Here is a 20,228-nt window from a genome sequence, read left to right as displayed (position 1 = left end):
TTCTCTAGTTACCTACTAGGTGCCTTTTCTTGATTATCCCAAAGATAGGTAAAATTTGGTAAGCCTGTCCAAAAGCAACTTTTTTCTGAAGTTTCCTCACTGAACAAAGAAATAAATAAACTGAGAAACTAAAACCATTGCTTACTAGACACTTGCATTTTGTTGTTCCACAGGCGTCTAAAATTTAATTTGTTCAAATTGAGCTCATCTCTGAATAGTCTTCTTGCCCCCAAATACAATAAAATATTGACACAGAATTGATTAAAAACCAATACAGATAATAAGAAAACCCAGATGCTTTGAGGTAATTTTAATTAAAAAGAAAAGTAAATTTGGTTTAAAAAACATAAAAGACTTCCTACAGTAGAATGTAAGCACCATGAGGGCAGGAATTTTTAGTTCTTTGTTCACAGCTGTACACCTTTCACCTATAATAGTGCCTGATATGTTGTATGTGTTCAATAAATATTTCTTGAGTAAATCTGAAAATGAGAATAAATTTGTGAATGAGAAATTCATAATGCATTTTAAGGGAAGCAGCTATAATCCTTTGAATTTGTTGGCACAAGGATATTTGTGCTTTCCCATAAAGTATCTGTTGGTGACACTTTCTGAAAGTGAGTAAATACTAACCCAACCCTAGCTACCAGAGAGTTATATAATAATTCAACAAAGAGTTCTAGGCAAAAATAGTATTTATTAGTTTTTTTTTTTAAGTTTGTTTGAAACAATTGATGCCTGTTAAATTTCTTACCCTTCATAGATGTGATATATGTCTCAGCTGCAGGCAGTATGCTCTGCCAGATTGTTAACTCCCTACTGTTACTCCCAGTGTCGGTGGCTCGGCCTTTATTGAGTTACCTCCTCGACTTGTTGCCACCTCTTGATTGCCTTAATAGACTCCTGCCAGCGGCCACTCTTTTAGAAGACCAAGAGTTACAGTGGCCTCTTCATGGTAAGTAAAGATAATAAAGGAGCAAATAATGCTCTTGAGAAAAGTTGTTTCTCTTGCATGCATCAGGTAAATCATATCTGACACTTGGTTGTTTAATGTACTCAAAAGATAAAGTTGTTACTGTCTAAGAGCTTATAGTGTGAAGTGGGCAACTGAGATGGGAAAATTTAAGAAAGTTGCTTATATATAAGTGTCACGAATAAAGTCTTTATCCGATCATCAGGCTTGAAATATATTTCATTGATTCCAAGACATGCTTTTCTTCAAATTTTGACATGGCTTAATTTGGATACATCTTACAGTGGATGATAGGAGGCATTGTTTCATAAATCAGTCAACAGCATAATGACACATTTTACAATCAATGAATTGATTTGTTTTATTTCTTAAATGCAAACATTTTTAGTTTTAAATCTCTATTCGACAGTAAAATATTTTGTATTTTGGTTGGATATGTAGATAACTGAATGTAAAAGATGGAAATTGGAAACCTATCTTTCTGTGTTTTTCTTTTTAGGTACTTTATAGGAAATAGCATTTTGATTTTAGACATAATATGTGAATTCACTCTTAATTTATAAAATGTTGATGATTTTATTCCATTGAATATAGCTTAAAATATCATGTCTAGAAAACACCAATGTATTTTTCCATTGAAGTCTGTCTATCCTAAGGCTATCAAAGGAGTTTCATTACTGAAATCTTAAAAACCTTTCAAGTTTAAATGAGGTCACATGTTTTATGGAAAGAATCCTGGTCTAAGGCATAAAAAGATTTAGATTTTAGTATTGGCTCTATTTGAACTTGGCTGTATGATCTTGGGCAAGTCACTTATTTGAAGCCTTGGTTCCTTCTCCTGGAGAGATTGGGATTGGACAGAATACTTTGAGGGCCCGTCTTATATCCCATTGTTCTGTGACAACTGGATTTAGATGAAGTCAACTGTATCTTGATATTGATTGTATCAGGATATTGATTAGGCTTTATATGGAGCCATTCCAGGTTTACTCTTGTTTTTCTAAAGCATCTCAGAATTTGCTAAGACTTACTCTATTTGTATTAGGCGAGGAAGGTGTCATTTTATTTTGGATTTTTGCATCTGTTCATAACTGATTTTTTCCCATGATTTTCCTTTTTCATGCTATTCTTATGTCATTTTTACGACCACAATTATACTAACCTCATAACATCAGTTTGGAATCTTCCTTTATTTCCCTTTTCTCTGAAATAATTTGTGTAATTTAGGAGTTATCTCTTCTTGAAGGTTTATAAGAGTTTATAAAAACTATCTGGCCTGGGCTTCCCTGGTGGCGCAGTGGTTGAGAGTCTGCCTGCCGATGCAGGGGACACGGGTTCATGCCCCGGTCTGGGAAGATCCCACATGCCAAGGAGCGGCTGGGCCCATGAGCCATGGCCACTGAGCCTGCGCGTCCAGAGCCTGTGCTCCGCAATGGGAAAGGCCACAACAGTGAGAGGCCCGCGTACTGCAAAAACAAAAACAAAGTATCTGGCCCTAGTGTTTTTTTTATAGATAGGTTTTTGGCTATTAATTTTCTTTCTTTAGTGGTTATTGTTCTCTTACAGCTTTTTGTTTCTTCTCAAATCCATTTCAGAAACTGATATTTTTTCAGAAAATGTCATTTTGTTGGTTTTCAAACTTATTGACACAAAGTTCATAATATTCACACATAGTTTTTAAAAATCTCTAGTGTATCTGTGGTTATATCCTCTTTTTGTATTTTTAATTTTAAAATTTATGCCACCTTTATTTTCTGGATTACTTTTAGTCGAGGTTTGTCCATTTTATTAGTGTTTTCAAATACCCAGTTTTTGAATTTGATGATTTCTTGTGTTTTTCTTTTATGATTTCATTGATATCTCTTCTTATCTTTATGGCTAGCTGTAGTTTTTTTTTTTTTAAGTGAAGAACTTTTAAAAACAAATGTACAATAAGAAAGCATGGATCTGGATCTTAGTATAGGACAGATCTGAATTCAGGCCTTAAAAGCATTGAACAATACTAAGTGTCATTTTACTAGATCAACTCTTGTTTTGATTTTGGAGGGATGAACTACCTCAGTTACTCACTCTTAAGGTTGAAATTTGATCTGGATAGTGAAAAGTAGGAATAGAATCAATGGGAGATAATTCTGCCATGTACTGTTTCACTGTTTATTTCAAAATCAGTAACTTTACAAAGCAGATTTTATTTGATGGCAAACTTATCTGAATGTATTTTAAATTAGCCTACTAAAGAGAATATATACAGAAAGTATTATAATCTATGTTTTCATTATAAAATTATTTTGCTTCAGTGTCTTGTTGCAGTGCAATATAAATGAAAAAGCTTGAGAATCTTCAACACCAGATAAATTACTAATGATCTTGTTTTCAGGAGGGCCAGAACTGATTGATCCTGCTGGTGTGCCATTACCTCAGCCAGCCCAGTCCTGGGTGTGGCTTGTTGATCTGGAAAGAACAATTGCTCTTCTTATTGGGCAGTGTCTTGGTGGCATGCTTCAGGGTTCACCTGTGTCTCCAGAGGAACAGGACACTGCATATTGGATGAAAACACCACTTTTTAGTGATGGTGTAGAAATGGATACCCCTCAGTTAGGTAATGTGCTTCTCTGCAGCATTTAGAATACGTGCTTCTGTTTGTACCTCCTTTGGAGATTTCTCTTATTCTGGGTTTGCTGAATAGAGAACTGATAGAAAACAAATGCAACATTTGCAGGGTAGGGGATCCAAGACTGTAACTTGGAGCCCTCAGAAAAACAGTTAAGTCCTGCAGCATCGTATAGTGAAAAGAGTCCCTGAACTAGGGAAATGTAGGTCTGGTTCTACTGGGTTTTTATTTATCACTCATTTTGAGCAAGTCATCTAACTCATAAAAATGGGAAAATGCTTAATTACTTGTGTTCTGGGGCTTGGAGGTTATGAAACTGCTTCATAGAAGGTTACTGACCATGACTTACGAGGGCTCAGGTCATAAACACCTCTCAGTTGTGAGGGCCAATCCCTTCTCCCAGCCTGTCCTCCTTTCAAGCTGATGTTACCTTGTGTGATTCCTTATTTTTTTCCTCCCCATTTATGGTACCTTTGGGGTTTCCTTTCCTGCCTCATCTTCCATTTGTCTACTTTGAAGGTAGGCTAGCTCTCAGACTGTCTGAACAAGAGGATTTCTCCAGTTCCTGAATAGACTAGGATTGGTCCTTTAATCTCTCTGAACCTCTAATTTCAATCCTTAAAATAATGAGTTAGATTAGATAGCCCGTATGGTCTTATTAGATTTTATTTATTTATTTTTAAGAAATATTTATTTATTTTGGCTGTGCCAGGTCTTAGTTGCAGCACGTGGGATCTTCGTTGTAGCATGCGGACTTCTTAGTTGCGTCATGTGGGATCTAGTTCCCTGATCAGGGATCAAACCCGGGCCCCCGGCATTGGGAGCTCAGAGTCTTACCCACTGGACCACCAGGGAAGTCCCTAGATTTTAAATTTATTATTTCTCTGATAAGAGAAAGAGACTCAGAGAGTGTCCAAGAAGCAAAATCTAAGAGAAATCTCGATTTAAGAGAATCTCCAAAGGAGAAACAAAAGTAGAAACCATGACAAAAATCATGGAGATTTCTGCTTTGGGGTTGGAGGGTTGGAGGGTGGGAGTCAGAGATGTTGAAGATTTTCTTCCTTTTCCAAATAGGAGTGTATATTCATTGTTTCATTTATGAACCAGAAAGTGATTCCAGCCATGGCTGATGAATGCTAGACTGGTACTTAGGAACGTTTGTATCAAAAAAAGTAAAATCATGTTTTTTTTCAAGGGGTATTTAACATCATAAAGGTAGTTCCAGTGCTATCAGTGTTTAGCTCTGTGATAGTCCCAAATGTCCTCCTGAGGACAAAAGTATCTTTATCTCTACCTTCCTCATATTTTTGTTATGTGTACTTTACTCAACTGGCCTTTGGTATGAATATAATCAATTTCAGTTTTTAATGTTATTTTTCACTTTTTAAATTATAAAATTATGAAATTATTAAAATGTTATATTTTATGTTTAAATACTTGCATATATTGGACTTCCCACAGTGGTTAAGAATCTGCCTGCCAATGCAGGGGACATGGGTTTGAGCCCTGGTGCAGGAAGATCCCACATGCCACGGAGCAACTAAGCCCGTGTGCTACAACTACTGAGCCTGTGCTCTAGAGCCCATGAGCCACAACTACTGAGCCTGCGCTCTACAACTCCTGAAGCCCACGCGCCTAGAGCCCATGCTCTGCAACAAGCCACCACAACGAGAAGCCCGTGCACCGCAACAAAGAGTAGCCCCCGCTCACTGCAACTAGAGAAAGCCCGTGCACAGCAATGAAGACCCAACACAGCCAAAAATAAATGATAATAATAAAAAGCAAAGATAAGCAGTAGCTTCTAAAAAAAATACTTGCATATATTAGGAGGAGGCTCTTGTCTGTAAAATTGTAAATAAATGATAATTTAGTTATATTGTGGGTTAAATTGACTTTGGGTATTAGCCCAGGAACCTGTCATTTAGAGAAGTGTTTTGTTTTTTAAATGGAAAATGAATTCTTAATGCCAAATGTCCCATTGGAAAGTTAGGAACCACCTGAACAAATGTAAGTATCAGTTGAGAAATTGTTCAAGTATCAATATCTTTGATCTCCCTTAAATCATACTGAAGTGATTATTTTCCCTTAAGTCTACAAAAAGAAAAGAAAAATCTTGGCTAGTCTCTTTCCCAGTGGTCCCATGTTTCTCAACAAGGATATCAGTCCGTTTTGAGCAAGAACGTTCTTTGTTACACAAGACTGTGCTGCACACGTAGGGCCCTGCCTACCAAAATGCCAGAACTACTTCCTGGAATGTTGCATTTAGTCTCATAAAGAAAGGGGTGATACTATGCCCAATTGAGAAGCATTAAAGGACTTTTACCTTTGTAGCATCTACTTAAAATGGTTTGAAATGTATCATTTCATATGCATTAAGTAAATATGATAAGCTTTTATTTGTAGCACCAAAATTTACAAAGCTTGAAATTGATAACTTGTGTAATTTCTTTTTTAGATAAATGCATGAGTTGCCTATTAGAAGTAGCTCTTTCGGGAAATGAAGAACAGAAGCCTTTTGATTACAAATTGCGGCCTGAAATTGCTATCTACGTAGACTTGGCATTGGGTTGTTCAAAAGAGCCGGCTCGAAGTCTTTGGATCAGCATGCAGGATTATGCTATTAGTAAAGGTAAGATGAAGAGGATAAAGGGGCTAAATATGTAGATAGCTCATAATACTGACTGATATAAGTATAGTATAATATATGTAAATAGAAAATCCTAGGGATTACCCTATTACTTTTTTATTGAAAAAGGGATTTTACAATTAACATTTTAAAAAAATGTTTATTTTATTTATTTTTATTTTTGGCTATGTTGTGTCTTCGCTGCTGCGTGCGGGCTTTCTCTAGTGCGGTGAGCGGGGGCCACTCCTCGTTGTGGTGTGCGGGCCTCTCACCATGGTGCCTTCTCTTGTCACGGAGCGTGGGCTTCAGCAGTTGTGGCATGCCGGCTCAGTAGCTGTGGCTCGCAGGCTCCAGAGCACAGGTTCAGCAGTGGTGTCACAAGGGCCCAGTTGCTTCACGGCATGTGGGATCTTCCCAGACCAGGTTTCGAACCCGTGTCGCCTTCATTGTCAGGTGGATTCTCAACCACTGCACCACAAGGGAAGTCCCTACAATTAACATTTTAAAAACAGTTTCTTATTCCTGTTTGTGGAACATTTTGAAGTGCTTGGTAAGAAACCCCGTGTATTCTTTTATATACATATATCCCACTTGAAGAAAATCCACTGTGGGAAAATTGAGATTAGTGTGAAAAATAAATCCAGAGGCAGCATTTTACTGAAGGATTCCATGCAGCGTAAATGGATCTAGTATAAGAGTCTGTTTAATGAATCTCTTCCCTTGGTGAGCCCTGGTGAAGAACTGAAATGGTGTGTATGTGGAAGTCTGAGCTCTGGGCCTTGGTCATTTTCCTCCTGTATAAAACACTTGCCCATTTTAGAGTGCTAGTGAAGATACCAGTTTGAAATGAGGTATATTATTAAGTACAGCAGTAAAGTGCTATGCAAGTGTGTAGTGGTATTTCAGTTTCTAATATTACTTGATTAATAAAATTAATTTTATGTACAAGTTTTCAAACGTTGTACCTGATTTCTTTTTAGCTCTCATCCACTTTTAACAATGACTTGGATTGTTCAGAATCACATTCCCCTAGTTGTCTTTCTCCACATTGCTCTTTCTTTAGTCCCTGCTCCCCTGTGTCTTTGGATTTTCTTCCTTCTGTGATAAAAATGGTAGAAGTAAATACATTTTCACCTTTACTTCGTATAATAAAAATGAGATACATATCATTCAGATCTTTAAACACCAGTGAGATGATACCTTTGAAAGTTTAATCTCATCCAATTTGTCATTCATTTATTCATTCTATCGTGTTGACTTTCACCAGTGGTAGAAAAGTATGATAGTGGAGGAGGAAGAAAGCTTACTTTCTAAGTGGTATTTTCTGATATCGTCTTATTTGCATCATTTTCTTGGAATGTGCGGTTAGGTTTTTTTTTTTTTATAAATTTATTTTTATTTATTTTTGGCTACCTTGGGTCTCTGTTGCTGCGCGTGGGCTTTCTCTAGTTGTGGTGAGTGGGGGCTACTCTTCATTGCGCGGGCTTCTCATTGCTGTGGCTTCTCTGGTTGCAGAGCACGGGCTCTAGGCACGCAGGCTTCAGTAGTTGTGGCACGTGGGCTCAGTAGTTGTGGCTCGCGGGCTCTAGAGTGCAGGCTCAGTAGTTGTGGCGCATGGGCCTAGTTGCTCTGTGGCGTGTGGGATCTTCCTGGACCAGAGCACGAACCTGTGTCCCCTGTACTGGCAGGTGGATTCTTAACCACTGCGGCACCAGTATCACTTGTTACTTTTCAGTGAGCACTTGAAAAAACTGGATATAAACATAAAGTGAATAAAAACTCTTATGGCTCCGTTTGTTCAGTTGCTTGTACACTATAGCCTAGACTTTATACCTGAGTAGTGGAAACATTTTGTAGTGCTTGGTATGAAATGACTATAACTTTAGCGAAGGTGTTTTAAAAGAACCTATTATTATAAACATTGCACAGGAGGATAATCCCTGATAAATTTGACATACTGCAAAGGATGTTACTTCAGTTTGCTTTTAAATTGAATATTAGCCTTCTTGAAATGGGGTCGTTTGATTTTAAGTCATAGCAGTTTTCAGAATAGCAAGCAATCCCTTGGAACAGATGATCTCTCAAGAACCTAGTGTGGAAAATTTTGTGTGTAATACAGACTATCATTTTAAGATTCTCTGTTGGAAAATCTTACATGCTTATATTCACTTTTTCACCTGTAAAATAGTTAAGTCTGAACTTAATTTTTACCTAAGCATCCAGAAATGACTGGAAAACCAAGCTGTAAAATTTTTGTCTTAAGATAGGAGTTTTAAAAAGGAATTAAGAACAGATAAAGTTAACTTGGTGCTTAATATTTTCCAAGAGTGTTTTTTGTTTGTTTGGGTTTGTTGTTGTTTTAACATCTTTATTGGAGTATAATTGCTTTACAATGGTGTGTTAGTTTCTGCTTTACAACAAAATGAATCAGTTACATATATACATATGTTCCCATATCTCTTCCCTCTTGCGTCTCCCTCCCTCGCACCCTCCCTATCCCACCACTCCAGGCGATCACAAAGCACCGAGCTGATCTCCCTGTGCTGTGCGGCTGCTTCCCACTAGCTATCTACCTTACGTTTGGTAGTGTATATATGTCCATGCCTCTCTCTCGCTTTGTCACAGCTTACCCTTCCGCCTCCCCATATCCTCAAGTCCATTCTCTAGTAGGTCTGTGTCTTTCTTCCTGTCTTACCCCTAGGTTCTTCATGACATTTTTTTTCCTTAAATTCCATATATATGTGTTAGCATACGGTATTTGTCTTTTTCTTTCTGACTTACTTCACTCTGTATGACAGTCTCTAGATCCATCCACCTCATTACAAATAGCTCAATTTCGTTTCTTTTTATGGCTGAGTAATATTCCATTGTATATATGTGCCACATCTTCTTTATCCATTCATCCGATGATGGACACTTAGGTTGTTTCCATCTCCGGGCTATTGTAAATAGAGCTGCAATGAACATTTTGGTACATGACCCTTTTTGCATTATGGTTTTCTCAGGGTATATGCCCAGTAGTGGGATTGCTGGGTCATATGGTAGTTCTATTTGTAGTTTTTTAAGGAACCTCCATACTGTTCTCCACAGTGGCTGTATCAATTTACATTCCCACCAACAGTGCAAGAGGGTTCCCTTTTTTCCACACCCTCTCCAGCATTTATTGTTTCTAGACTTTTTGATGATGGCCATTTTGACTGGTGTGAGATGATATCTCATTGTAGTTTGGATTTACATTTCTCTAATGATTAGTGATGTTGAGCATTATTTCATGTGTTTGTGGGCAGTCTGTATATCTTCTTTGGAGAAATGTCTGTTTAGGTCTTCTGCCCAGTTTTGGATTGGGTTGTTTGTTTTTTTGTTATTAAGCTGCATGAGCTGCTTATAAATTCTGGAGATTAATCCTTTGTCAGTTGCTTCATTTGCAAAAATTTTCTCCCATTCTGAGGGTTGTCTTTTGGACTTGTTTATGGTGTCCTTTGCTGTGCAAAAGCTTTGAAGTTTCATTAGGTCCCATTTGTTTATTTTTGTTTTTATTTCCATTTCTCTAGGAGGTGGGTCAAAAAGGATCTTGCTGTGATTTATGTCATACAGTATTCTGCCTATCTTTTCCTCTAAGAGTTTGATAGTGTCTGGCCTTACATTTAGGTCTTTAGTCCATTTTGAGCTTATTTTTGTGTATAGTGTTAGGGAGTGATCTAATCTCATACTTTTACAGGTACTTGTCCAGTTTTCCCAGCACCACTTATTGAAGAGGCTGTCGTTTCTCCACTGTACATTCCTGCCTCCTTTATCAAAGATAAGGTGACCATATGTGCGTGGGTTTATCTCTGGGCTTTCTATCCTGTTCCATTGATCTATCTTTCTGTTTTTATGCCAATACCATATTGTCTTGATTACTGTAGCTTTGTAGTATAGTCTGAAGTCAGGGAGCCTGATTCCTCCAGCTCCGTTATTCGTTCTCAAGATTGCTTTGGCTATTTGGGGTCTAATGTGTTTCCATACAAATAGTGAATTTTTTTGTTCTAGTTCTGTGAAAAATGCCAGTGGTAGTTTGATAGGGATTGCATTGAATCTGTAGATTGCTTTGGATAGTAGAGTCATTTTCGCAATGTTGATTCTTCCAATCCAAGAACATGGTATATCTCTCTATTTGTATCATCTTTAATTTCTTTCATCAGTGTCTTATAATTTTCTGCATACAGGTCTTTTGTCCCCTTAGGTAGGTTTATTCCTAGGTATTTTATTGTTTTTGTTACAATGGTAAATGGGAGTGTTTTCTTGATTTCACTTTCATATTTTTCATCATTAGTGTATAGGAATGCCACAGATTTCTGTGCATTAATTTTGTATCCTGCAACTTTACCAAATTCATTGATAAGCTCTAGTAGTTTTCTGGTAGCATCTTTAGGATTCTCTATGTATAGTATCATGTCATCTGCAAGCAGTGACTGCTTTACTTTTTCTTTTCCGATTTGGATTCCTTTTCTTTCCTTTTCTTCTCTGATTGCTGTGGCTAAAACTTCCAAAATTATGTTGAATAAGAGTGGTGAGAGTGGGCAACCTTGTCTTGTTCCTGATGTTAGTGGAAATGCTTTCAGTTTTTCACCATTGAGGACGATGTTGGCTGTGGGTTTGTCATATATGGCCTTTATTATGTTAAAGAATTTTCCCTCTATGCCTACTTTCTGCAGGGTTTTTATCATAAATGGGTGTTGAATTTTGTTGAAAGCTTTCTCTGCATCTATTGAGATGATCATATGGTTTTTCTCCTTCAATTTGTTAATATGGTGTATCACGTTGATTGATATGCGTATATTGAAGAATCCTTGCATTCCTGGAATAAACGCCACTTGATCATGGTGTATGATCCGTTTAATGTGCTGTTGGATTCTGTTTGCTAGTATTTTGTTGAGGATCTTTGCATCTATGTTCATCAGTGATATTGGCCTGTAGTTTTCTTTCTTTGTGACATCCTTGTCTGGTTTTGGTATCAGGGTGATGGTGGCCTCGTAGAATGAGTTTGGGAGTGTTCCTCCCTCTGCTATATTTTGGAAGAGTTTCAGAAGGATAGCTGTTAGCTCTTCTCTAAATGTTTGATAGAATTCACCTGTGAAGCCATCTGGTCCTGGGCTTTTGTTTGTTGGAAGATTTTTAATCACAGTTTCAAGTTCAGTGCTTGTGATTGATCTGTTCATATCTTCTATTTCTTCCTGATTCAGTCTTGGCAGGTTGTGCATTTCTAAGAATTTGTCCATTGCTTCCAGGTTGTCCATTTTATTGGCATAGTGTTGCTTGTAGTAATCTCTCATGATCTTTTGTATTTCTACAGTGTCAGTTGTTACTTCTCCTTTTTCATTTCTAATTCTATTGATTTGAGTCTTCTCCCTTTTTTTCTTGATGAGTCTGGCTAATGGTTTATCAATTTTGTTTATCTTCTCAAAGAACCAGCTTTTAGTTTTATTGATCTTTGCTATCGTTTCCTTCATTTCTTTTTCATTTATTTCTGATCTGATTTTTATGATTTCTTTCCTTCTGCTAACTTTGGGGTTTTTTTGTTCTTCTTTCTCTAATTGCTTTACGTGCAAGATTAGGTTGTTTATTCGAGATGTTTCCTGTTTCTTAAGGTAAGATTGTATTGCTATAAACTTCCCTCTTAGACCTGCTTTTGCTGTATCCCATAGATTTTGGGTCGTCGTGTCTGCATTGCCATTTGTTTCTAGGTATTTTTTTATTTCCTCTTTGATTTCTTCAATGATCACTTCGTTAATAAGTAGTGTATTGTTTAGCCTCCATGTGTTTGTATTTTTTACAGATCTTTTCCTGTAATTGATATCTAGTCTCCTAGCGTTGTGGTTGGAAAAGATACTTGATATGGTTTCAATTTTCTTAAATTTACCACGGCTTGATTTGTGACCCAAGATATGATCTATCCTGGAGAATGTTCCATGAGCACTAGAGAAAAATGTGTATTCTGTTGTTTTTGGATGGAATGTCCTATAAATATCAATTAAGTCCACCTTGTTTAATGTATCATTTAAAGCTTGTGTTTCCTTATTTATTTTCATTTTGGATGATCTGTCCACTGGTGAAAGTGGCATGTTAAAGTCCCCTACTATGTATGTGTTACTGTCGATTTCCCCTTTTATGGCTGTTAGTATTTGCCTTATGTATTGAGGTGCTCCTATGTTGGGTGCATAAATATTTACAATTGTTATATCTTCTTCTTGGATTGGTCCCTTGATCACTATTAGTGTCCTTCTTTGTCTCTTCTAATAGTCTTTATTTTAAAGTCTGTTTTGTCTGATATGAGAATTGCTACTCCAGCTTTCTTTTGGTTTCCATTTGCATGAAATATCTTTTTCCATCCCCTGACTTTCAGTCTGTATGTGTTTCTAGGTCTGAAGTGGGTCTCTTGTAGACAGCAAATATATGGGTCTTGTTTTAGTATCCATTCCGCCAATCTGTGTCTTTTGGTGGGAGCATTTAGTCCATTTACATTTAAGGTAATTATCGATATGTATGTTCCTATTCCCATTTTCTTAATTGTTTTGGGTTCATTATTGTAGGTCTTTTCCTTCTCTTGTGTTTCTTGTCTAGAGAAGTTCCTTTAGCAGTTGTTGTAGAGCTGGTTTGGTGGTGCTGAACCCTCTCAGCTTTTGCTTGTCTGTAAAGGTTTTAATTTCTCCATCAAATCTGAATGAGATCCTTGCTGGGTAGAGTAATCTTGGTTGTGGGTTTTTCTCCATCAGTTTAAATATGTCATGCCAGTCCCTTCTGGCTTGCAGAGTTTCTGCTGAAAGATCAGCTGTTAACCTGATGGGGATTCCTTTGTGTGTTATTTTTCCCTTGCCGCTTTTAATATGTTTTCTTTGTATTTAGTTTTTGACAGTTTTGATTCATATGTGTCTTGGTGTATTTCTCCTTGGATTTATCCTGTAATGGGACTCTCTATGCTTCCTGGACTTGATTAACTATTTCCTTTCCCATATTAGGGAAGTTTTCAACTATAATCTCTTCAAATGTTTTCTCAGTCCCTTTCTTTTTCTCTTCTTCTTCTGGAACCCCTATAATTCGAATGTTGGTGCGTTTAACGTTGTCCCAGAGGTCTCTGAGACTGTCCTCAGTTCTTTTCATTCTTTTTTCTTTATTCTGCTCTGCAGTAGTTATTTCCACTATTTTATCTTCCAGGTCACTTATCCGTTCTTCTGCCTCAGTCATTCTGCTATTGATCCCATCTAGAGTATTTTTCATTTCATTTATTGTGTTGTTCATCGTTGTTTGTTTCATCTTTAGTTCTTCTAGGTCCTTGTTAAATGTTTCTTGCATTTTGTCTATTCTATTTCCAAGATTTTGGATCATCTTTACTGTCATTATTCTGAATTCTTTTTCAGGTAGACTGCCTATTTCCTCTTCATTTGTTAGGTCTGGTGGGTTTTTATGTTGCTCCTTCATCTGCTGTGTGTTTTTCTGTCTTCTCATTTTGCTTATCTTACTGTGTTTGGGGTCTCCTTTTTGCAGGCTGCAGGTTTGTAGTTCCCGTTGTTTTTGTTGTCTGTCCCCAGTGGCTAAGGTTGGTTCATTGGGTTGTGTAGGCTTCCTGGTGGAGGGGACTAGTGCCTCTGTCATGGTGGATGAGGCTGGATCTTGTCTTTCTGGTGGGCAGGTCCACGTCTGGTGGTGTGTTTTGGGGTGTCTATGGACTTATTATGATTTTAGGCAGCCTCTCTGCTAATGGGTGGGGTTGTGTTCCTGTCTTGCTAGTTGTTTGGCATAGGATGTTCAGCACTGTAGCTTGCTGGTTGTTGAGTGAAGCTGGGTGCTGGTGTTGAGATGGAGATCTCGGGGAGATTTTTGCCATTTGATATTATGTGGAGTGGGAGGTCTCTTGTTGACCAGTGTCCTGAAATTGGCTCTCCCACCTCAGAGGCACAGCACTGACTCCTGGCTGCAGCACCAAGAGCCTTTCATCCACATGGCTCAGAATAAAAGGGAAAAAAAGTAGAAAGAATTAGTAGAAGTAGAAAGAAAGAAAGAAAAAGAAAGAAAGGAGGGAGGGAGGGAGGAAGGAAAGAAGGAAGGAAGGAGGGAAGGAAGGAAAAAAGGAAAGATAAAGTTAAATAAAATATAATAAAGTTATTAAAATAAAAAAATAATTATTAAGAGAAAAAGAAAACGGACGGATAGAGCCCTAGGACAAATGGTGGAAGCAAAGCTATACAGACAAAATCTCACATAGAAGCATACACATACACACTCACAAAAAGAGGAAAAGGGGAAAAAATCCTAAATCTTGCTCTCAAAGTCCACCTCCTCAATTTGTGATGATTCGTTGTCTAAAGAAGGGAAGGAAGGAAAGAAAGGACGAAGATAAAGTAAAATAAAATAAAGTTATTAAAATAAAAAGTATTAAGAAAAAATACTAAAAAAAAAAAAAACGGACGGATAGAACCCTCGGACATAAATGGTGGAAGCACAGCTATACAGACAAAATCTCACACAGAAGCATACATATACACACTCACAAAAAAAGAAAAAGGGGAAAAAATCCTAAATCTTGCTCTCAAAGTCCACCTCCTTAATTTGGGATGATTCGTTGTCTATTCATGTATTTCACACATGTAGGGTACATCAAATTGATTGTGGAGCTTTAATCCGCTGCTTCTGAGGCTGCTGGGAGAGATTTCCCGTTCTCTTCTTTGTTCCCACATTCCAGAGGCTCAGCTTTGGATTTGGCCCTGCCTCTGCGTATACGTCACCGGAGGGCGTCTGTTCTTCGCTCAGACAGGACGGGGTTAAAGGAGCCACTGATTCGGGGGCTCTGGCCCACTCAGGCCGGGGGGAGGGAGGGGCATGAAGTGCGGGGCGAGCCTGCGGCGGCAGAGGCCAGCATGACGTTGCACCAGCCTGAGGCGCGCCGTGCGTTCTCCTGGGGGAGTTGTCCCTGGATCCCGGGACCCTGGCAGTGGCGGGTTGCACAGGCTCCCTGGAAGGGGGGTGTGGATAGTGACCTGTGCTCGCACACAGGCTTCTTGGTGGCGGCAGCAGCAGCCTTAGCGTCTCATGCCTGTCTCTGCAGTCCGCGCTTTTAGCCGTGGCTTGCGCCCGTCTCTGGAGCTCCTTTAAGCAGCGTTCTTAATCCCCTCTCCTCGCGCACGAGGAAACAAAGAGGGAAGAAAAAGGCTCTTGCCTCTTCGGGTGGTCCAGACTTTTCCCCAGACTCCCTCCCGGCCAGCCGTGCCGCACTAACCCCCTGCAGGCTACGTTCACACCGCCAACCCCAGTCCTTCTCCCTGCGCTCTGACCGAAGCCCGAGCCTCAGCTCCCAGCGCCGCCCGCCCTGGCGGGTGAGCAGAGAAGCCTCTCGGGCTGGTGAGTGCCAGTCAGCAGCGATCCTCTGTGCGGGAATCTCTCCGGTTTGCCCCCCACACCCCTGTTGCTGTGCTCTCCTCCACGGCTCCGAAGCTTTCCCCCTCCGCCACCTGCAGTCTCTGCCCGCGAAGGGGCTTCCTAGTGTGTGGAAACCTTTCCTCCTTCACAGCTCCCTCCCACTGGTGCAGGTCCTGCCCCTATCCTTTTGTCTCTGTTTATTCTTTTTTCTTTTGCCCTACCCAGGTACGTGGGGGTTTTCTTGCCTTTTGGGAGGTCTGAGGTCTGCCAGCGTTCAGTAGGTGTTCTGTAGGAGTCATTCCACGTGTAGATGTGTTTCTGGTGTATCTGTGGGGAGGAAGGTGATCTCCGCGGCTTACTCTTCCGCCATCTTCCCGGCCTGCCGTCACCACAACTGTCACGGCTTCGGCCGCCGGGGCCCCTCCAGAGCCAGCAGCCTCAGTGAGGCCGCCCTCCCCTCGGGCTCTGGGGCCGTTCCGTGATGGCGGAGGGAAGAGACCCCGAGCTGCGGGAGTTCCAGCTCTGCGGAAACGCGGGCTCCGTTCTTGGTTTTGTTTTTAAGTAGCATGGTAAATCTGTCAAATTAACAGAGTCTAGCAGACGTTCTGGGAGTAGACAGTAAACCTCCCATCCCCATTTGGAATCTACTGAATGTATTTCATTTTTAAATTACAGAACTGGTGTGCTAACATGGAATTAAAGAAAGCAGCTGACTAGTTTTCATCATCTAATGCTGTGATTTGGGTTTTCAATTGCACATACTCATCTCTGTCCAAATGTTGTTTCATTTCTTACCTACATAAATATACATGTATTCACAGTATCTGATGGCTTCAAATACCACATATATACATACTTGACTAGTTTACTCAGTATCTCTACTAGGGTGTCTAATACATAGTATTCAGAACCAGACTCCTGATTACAGATACCTATCCTCCCAAAGGGCTGTCCTTGTGATCTTCTCTCAGTAAAAGCCAACTGCATTCTAAATACATTATAGTCATCCTTGTCTGCTCTCATGTGCACCTCTGATCCATCAACAAATTTCTTCAACTCTACCCTCAGAATACATCTGGAGTCTAACCACTTCTTACTAACCCCACTGCTACTACTATGGTCTAAGCCACCATCATTTCTTACCTGAATTACTGTAATAATTACTTCTGCTGTTGCTGTTCCTATAGTAAATTCTGCACTCAGCAGTTAGAGTGAGCCTTTTAAAACACAGATCACATCATCCCGTACCTCTGTTCACAGTTTCTAATGGTCCTTCCCATTTCCCTCAGTGTAAAACCTAGAGGACTTGCAGTGGCCTGCAAGGCCCTATGTGATCTGGACCCCAGACAGCTTTCTAATGTCTCCTGCCACTCTCGTGCATGCACATTTTGCTCTAGCAGCTCTGTCCTCCTTGAACTCAGGCAGGGCCTCTACATAGTTTTTTTGAAAGGACACTGTTTGTGTGGCTTCTTCCCCTACCTCGTCTAGATCTCTCTGCTTGATTGTAGCCATATTGGGGACCTTCCCAAACCAGCTTATAAAAAATAGTAAACCCACACAGTACAGTATTCCCTGTTCTCCTCACCCTGCTTTATTTTTCTCCATAGCATTTATCTGTCATATTAATGTTTTTATGTATTGTCTCCTCATACCCCTCCCCCACCGCAACTAGAATATAAGCTCTGTGAGATCTGGGACTTAGTTTTGTTCACTGCTGTGTTCCTAGCACAGTATGCGGGATCTAGTAGGTGCATTTGTTAAATAACTGCTTAGGAAAACGATAAAATTCAGGTGTTAGATGACTAAAGCTATTAAAATCACCTCTGAACTGTTTTCTGTGAAATGTCAGTGTATCATTTTTATTTTCAGATTGGGACAGTGCAACTTTAAGTAATGAGTCACTCTTGGACACTGTGTCTAGATTTGTTCTTGCAGCTCTTCTGAAACACACAAATTTACTCAGTCAAGCATGTGGAGAAAGCCGGCAAGTAACTTAAAACTATCCTCAGACAAATATATGCTCTCATGATGTGAGAAATTAAGTAACTTTTCTACTTTGGTTCTTTATTTAGATATCAACCTGGTAAAAGCTTATCAGAAGTGTACCGTTGTGTGTACAAAGTTCGAAGTCGTTTACTTGCTTGCAAGAACCTTGAACTTATTCAGACCAGGTCATCATCAAGAGACAGATGGGTAAAGTTGGAAATCAGTTAATTTCTATGTTTTTCTGCAAGCTGTGAGAGATAGCTCCATATTTGTGTATGTGAGGGGAAAAAAAATGTGGCTTAATTATTGCAGATGTTCAATAAATATTGAGTAGTTCTTTTTCTAATGAAAATAATTGGATGAGTAGAAGATTGGGGGTTTAACCACCCACTTATCAAGTGTGATATGGCTGCTAAGGAAGTTTATATATTCTTAGGCCATATAGGTAATAACAACAAATTGAATTGTCCAAATCATATGAAATATTATTCCTTTGTTTTATGCTCATCAGATCACGTTTGAATTATCCTATTTGATTTGGGGTGCCATAACTTATGAGGGATATTAGCAAAGTTAGATTGGTTAAGGGTCTGAAAATCATCTTATACAAGAACTGGAAAGTGTCAAAAATGTTTAGCTTAGAGAATGAAAGCAAAGGGAAGTCGTATGATAGGTGCCTTAAAGATATTTAAAGGACTTCCATGTAGGAGAGGAAATATATGTGTTCCCTGTTGTTCCAGAGGGCAGAGGTAGGACAAAAGGGTAACAACTGAATGGAGAATCATTGTTAGCTGAATGTAAGGAAAAAAGCCTTCTAATGTTTAGAGTTGCCCACTGCTGGAGGTAAAGATTGAAAACTTTAATTAAGGATGTTCCAGAAGTAATTCTTGGAACAAAAATGAGATGATTTCTAAAGTGCTTGGTAATCCTGATAGCACGATCCTATAATTATGAGTATAGCCTGATACCTCACCTTCAAAAGTGCTTACTTTGAAACGTCATATGTTAGATGCTTTGCACTCCATTATTTAGATCTTAGATTTTAAAAACCAAACTTTATCTCTACATTTGTATTATAGTATTCTTTTGGCATGCACTGATTTAATATCTGTGGATCCAACTATTTGTTAGTGACCTTGAAAGCCCATGAAATATACTAATTAGCCATTTTGTTGAGTCTCAAATTTGAAACTTAAATATTGTGGAGATACATGACTTATGTATTTTGTGAGTCTGACTGACTGCTCAGTATCCCCATCCAATCATGAATCACAAAATAACTTTTATTGTACATCTGAGGATATCATTAAAAAATTTCACTTGTGCTTTATACTGAAATATGTGGGATGTTTGTGACTCTCTTCACCCCTGTTGTAAGGACTCTTTTCTTTAGATGACTGCGAGGTAGCATAACCACCATGGGAAATAAAATTAACATTGTCCTTACCAGATTTCTAATTTTTGGTTTCCTCAGGGACAAACAAAGTAAAGAAAATAATTAAAAACAATACTGTTTGTATAATTGAGATTTGCTAAGAGAGTAGAACTTAAAGTTTTTCACCAAAAAAAGGTTAAAAAATACTGTTTTGTTTTAAATTAGCATTATTAAACATTTATACAGAGTAACAATAACATACACAGCTTGAGGGAGACTGAATGGAATCACATTTCATGTTCTTTACCTTTTATGCTTGGTGTCGTACTCAACTCATTTTAAGTTAGCAGTTTACAGCAGAACAGCGATATGTATGAGTCAATTTACAGCATGACATTTTAATCAAAATATTGAGGAAGAGAGCATAGTTAGATGTTTCTGTATATTTTGTGTACATACATTCTTTCTAATCTTTTCAGATTTATCCAGTGTATCTTTTGTTTTTGTGGTAAAATTCATGTGTTATTACTGCTATTAGAATTATTTTCCATGATAAAAAAGTCAAGGTTTTAATGATATTTTTCAAAATTAAAAAATATGTATATTCAGTGTAGCTCTGATCATTTCTTTAAGATCTCGGAAAACCAAGACTCTGCAGATGTTGATCCTCAGGAGCATTCATTTACCCGGACCATTGATGAAGAAGCTGAAATGGAAGAACAGGCTGAGCGAGATAGGGAAGAGGGGCATCCAGAGCCGGGGGATGAGGAGGAAGAACGGGAACACGAAGTGATGACAGCTGGCAGTGAGTATATCCGTCTTGCTTTGCAGATACACACTGTGGCATTCTTTTTGGTAGGGAAACTGACTGTAGAAGAGAGAGGCAAAAACATTTCCTTACAGTTTTTCTAAAGAGGTGTGATATTCTCCTGATGATCTGATTAGCTACATTTCAGTTCTTACAACTGCTAGTTCCGTTCTGAAGCTGTTGGATTACATGTTTTGGGCTGAAAAGCTCTGGAAGCAGGCTTTTGGAAACAGTACCTGTTCCACTGAGTCTCATTTATGAAGTGATGCCCATGAGTCATTGGATAGGGACATTCAAAGCATGTTCTCTGGAGGGTACCAAGTTGTCCATTCACCTGGCTGGCCTCTGGGTGGTGAGGAAGAGAGCCCCTTTCTAAGCCTATTAGGAGAGCCCAATTATTTTCCATATGTAGAACTTTTAAAATTATAAACGTCCCCCACTGACTGCACTGCTGATTTC

At 38.9% G+C, this 20,228-nt stretch overlaps 1 protein-coding gene across 2 annotated transcripts in view; it reads left to right on the top strand.

Moving 5' to 3' along the window:
• HERC1 (HECT and RLD domain containing E3 ubiquitin protein ligase family member 1) overlaps positions 1-20,228 on the top strand; it is a 216,052-nt gene that overhangs the window by 82,631 nt on the left and 113,193 nt on the right. For both annotated transcript variants that reach the window (XM_065872693.1, XM_065872692.1), the window contains 6 exons: positions 764-955; positions 3,351-3,572; positions 6,040-6,213; positions 17,470-17,584; positions 17,673-17,793; positions 19,595-19,766. In XM_065872693.1, the coding sequence (XP_065728765.1) occupies positions 764-955; positions 3,351-3,572; positions 6,040-6,213; positions 17,470-17,584; positions 17,673-17,793; positions 19,595-19,766 (996 nt within the window). The remainder of the gene's footprint in view (positions 1-763; positions 956-3,350; positions 3,573-6,039; positions 6,214-17,469; positions 17,585-17,672; positions 17,794-19,594; positions 19,767-20,228) is intronic.

Source organism: Phocoena phocoena, chromosome 2 (genome assembly GCF_963924675.1).
Source record: "Phocoena phocoena chromosome 2, mPhoPho1.1, whole genome shotgun sequence".
NCBI classification, from domain to species: Eukaryota; Metazoa; Chordata; class Mammalia; order Artiodactyla; family Phocoenidae; genus Phocoena; species Phocoena phocoena.
The sequence above is the reverse complement of the archived record's forward strand: the minus strand, read 5'-3'. Positions and strand labels throughout refer to the sequence as shown.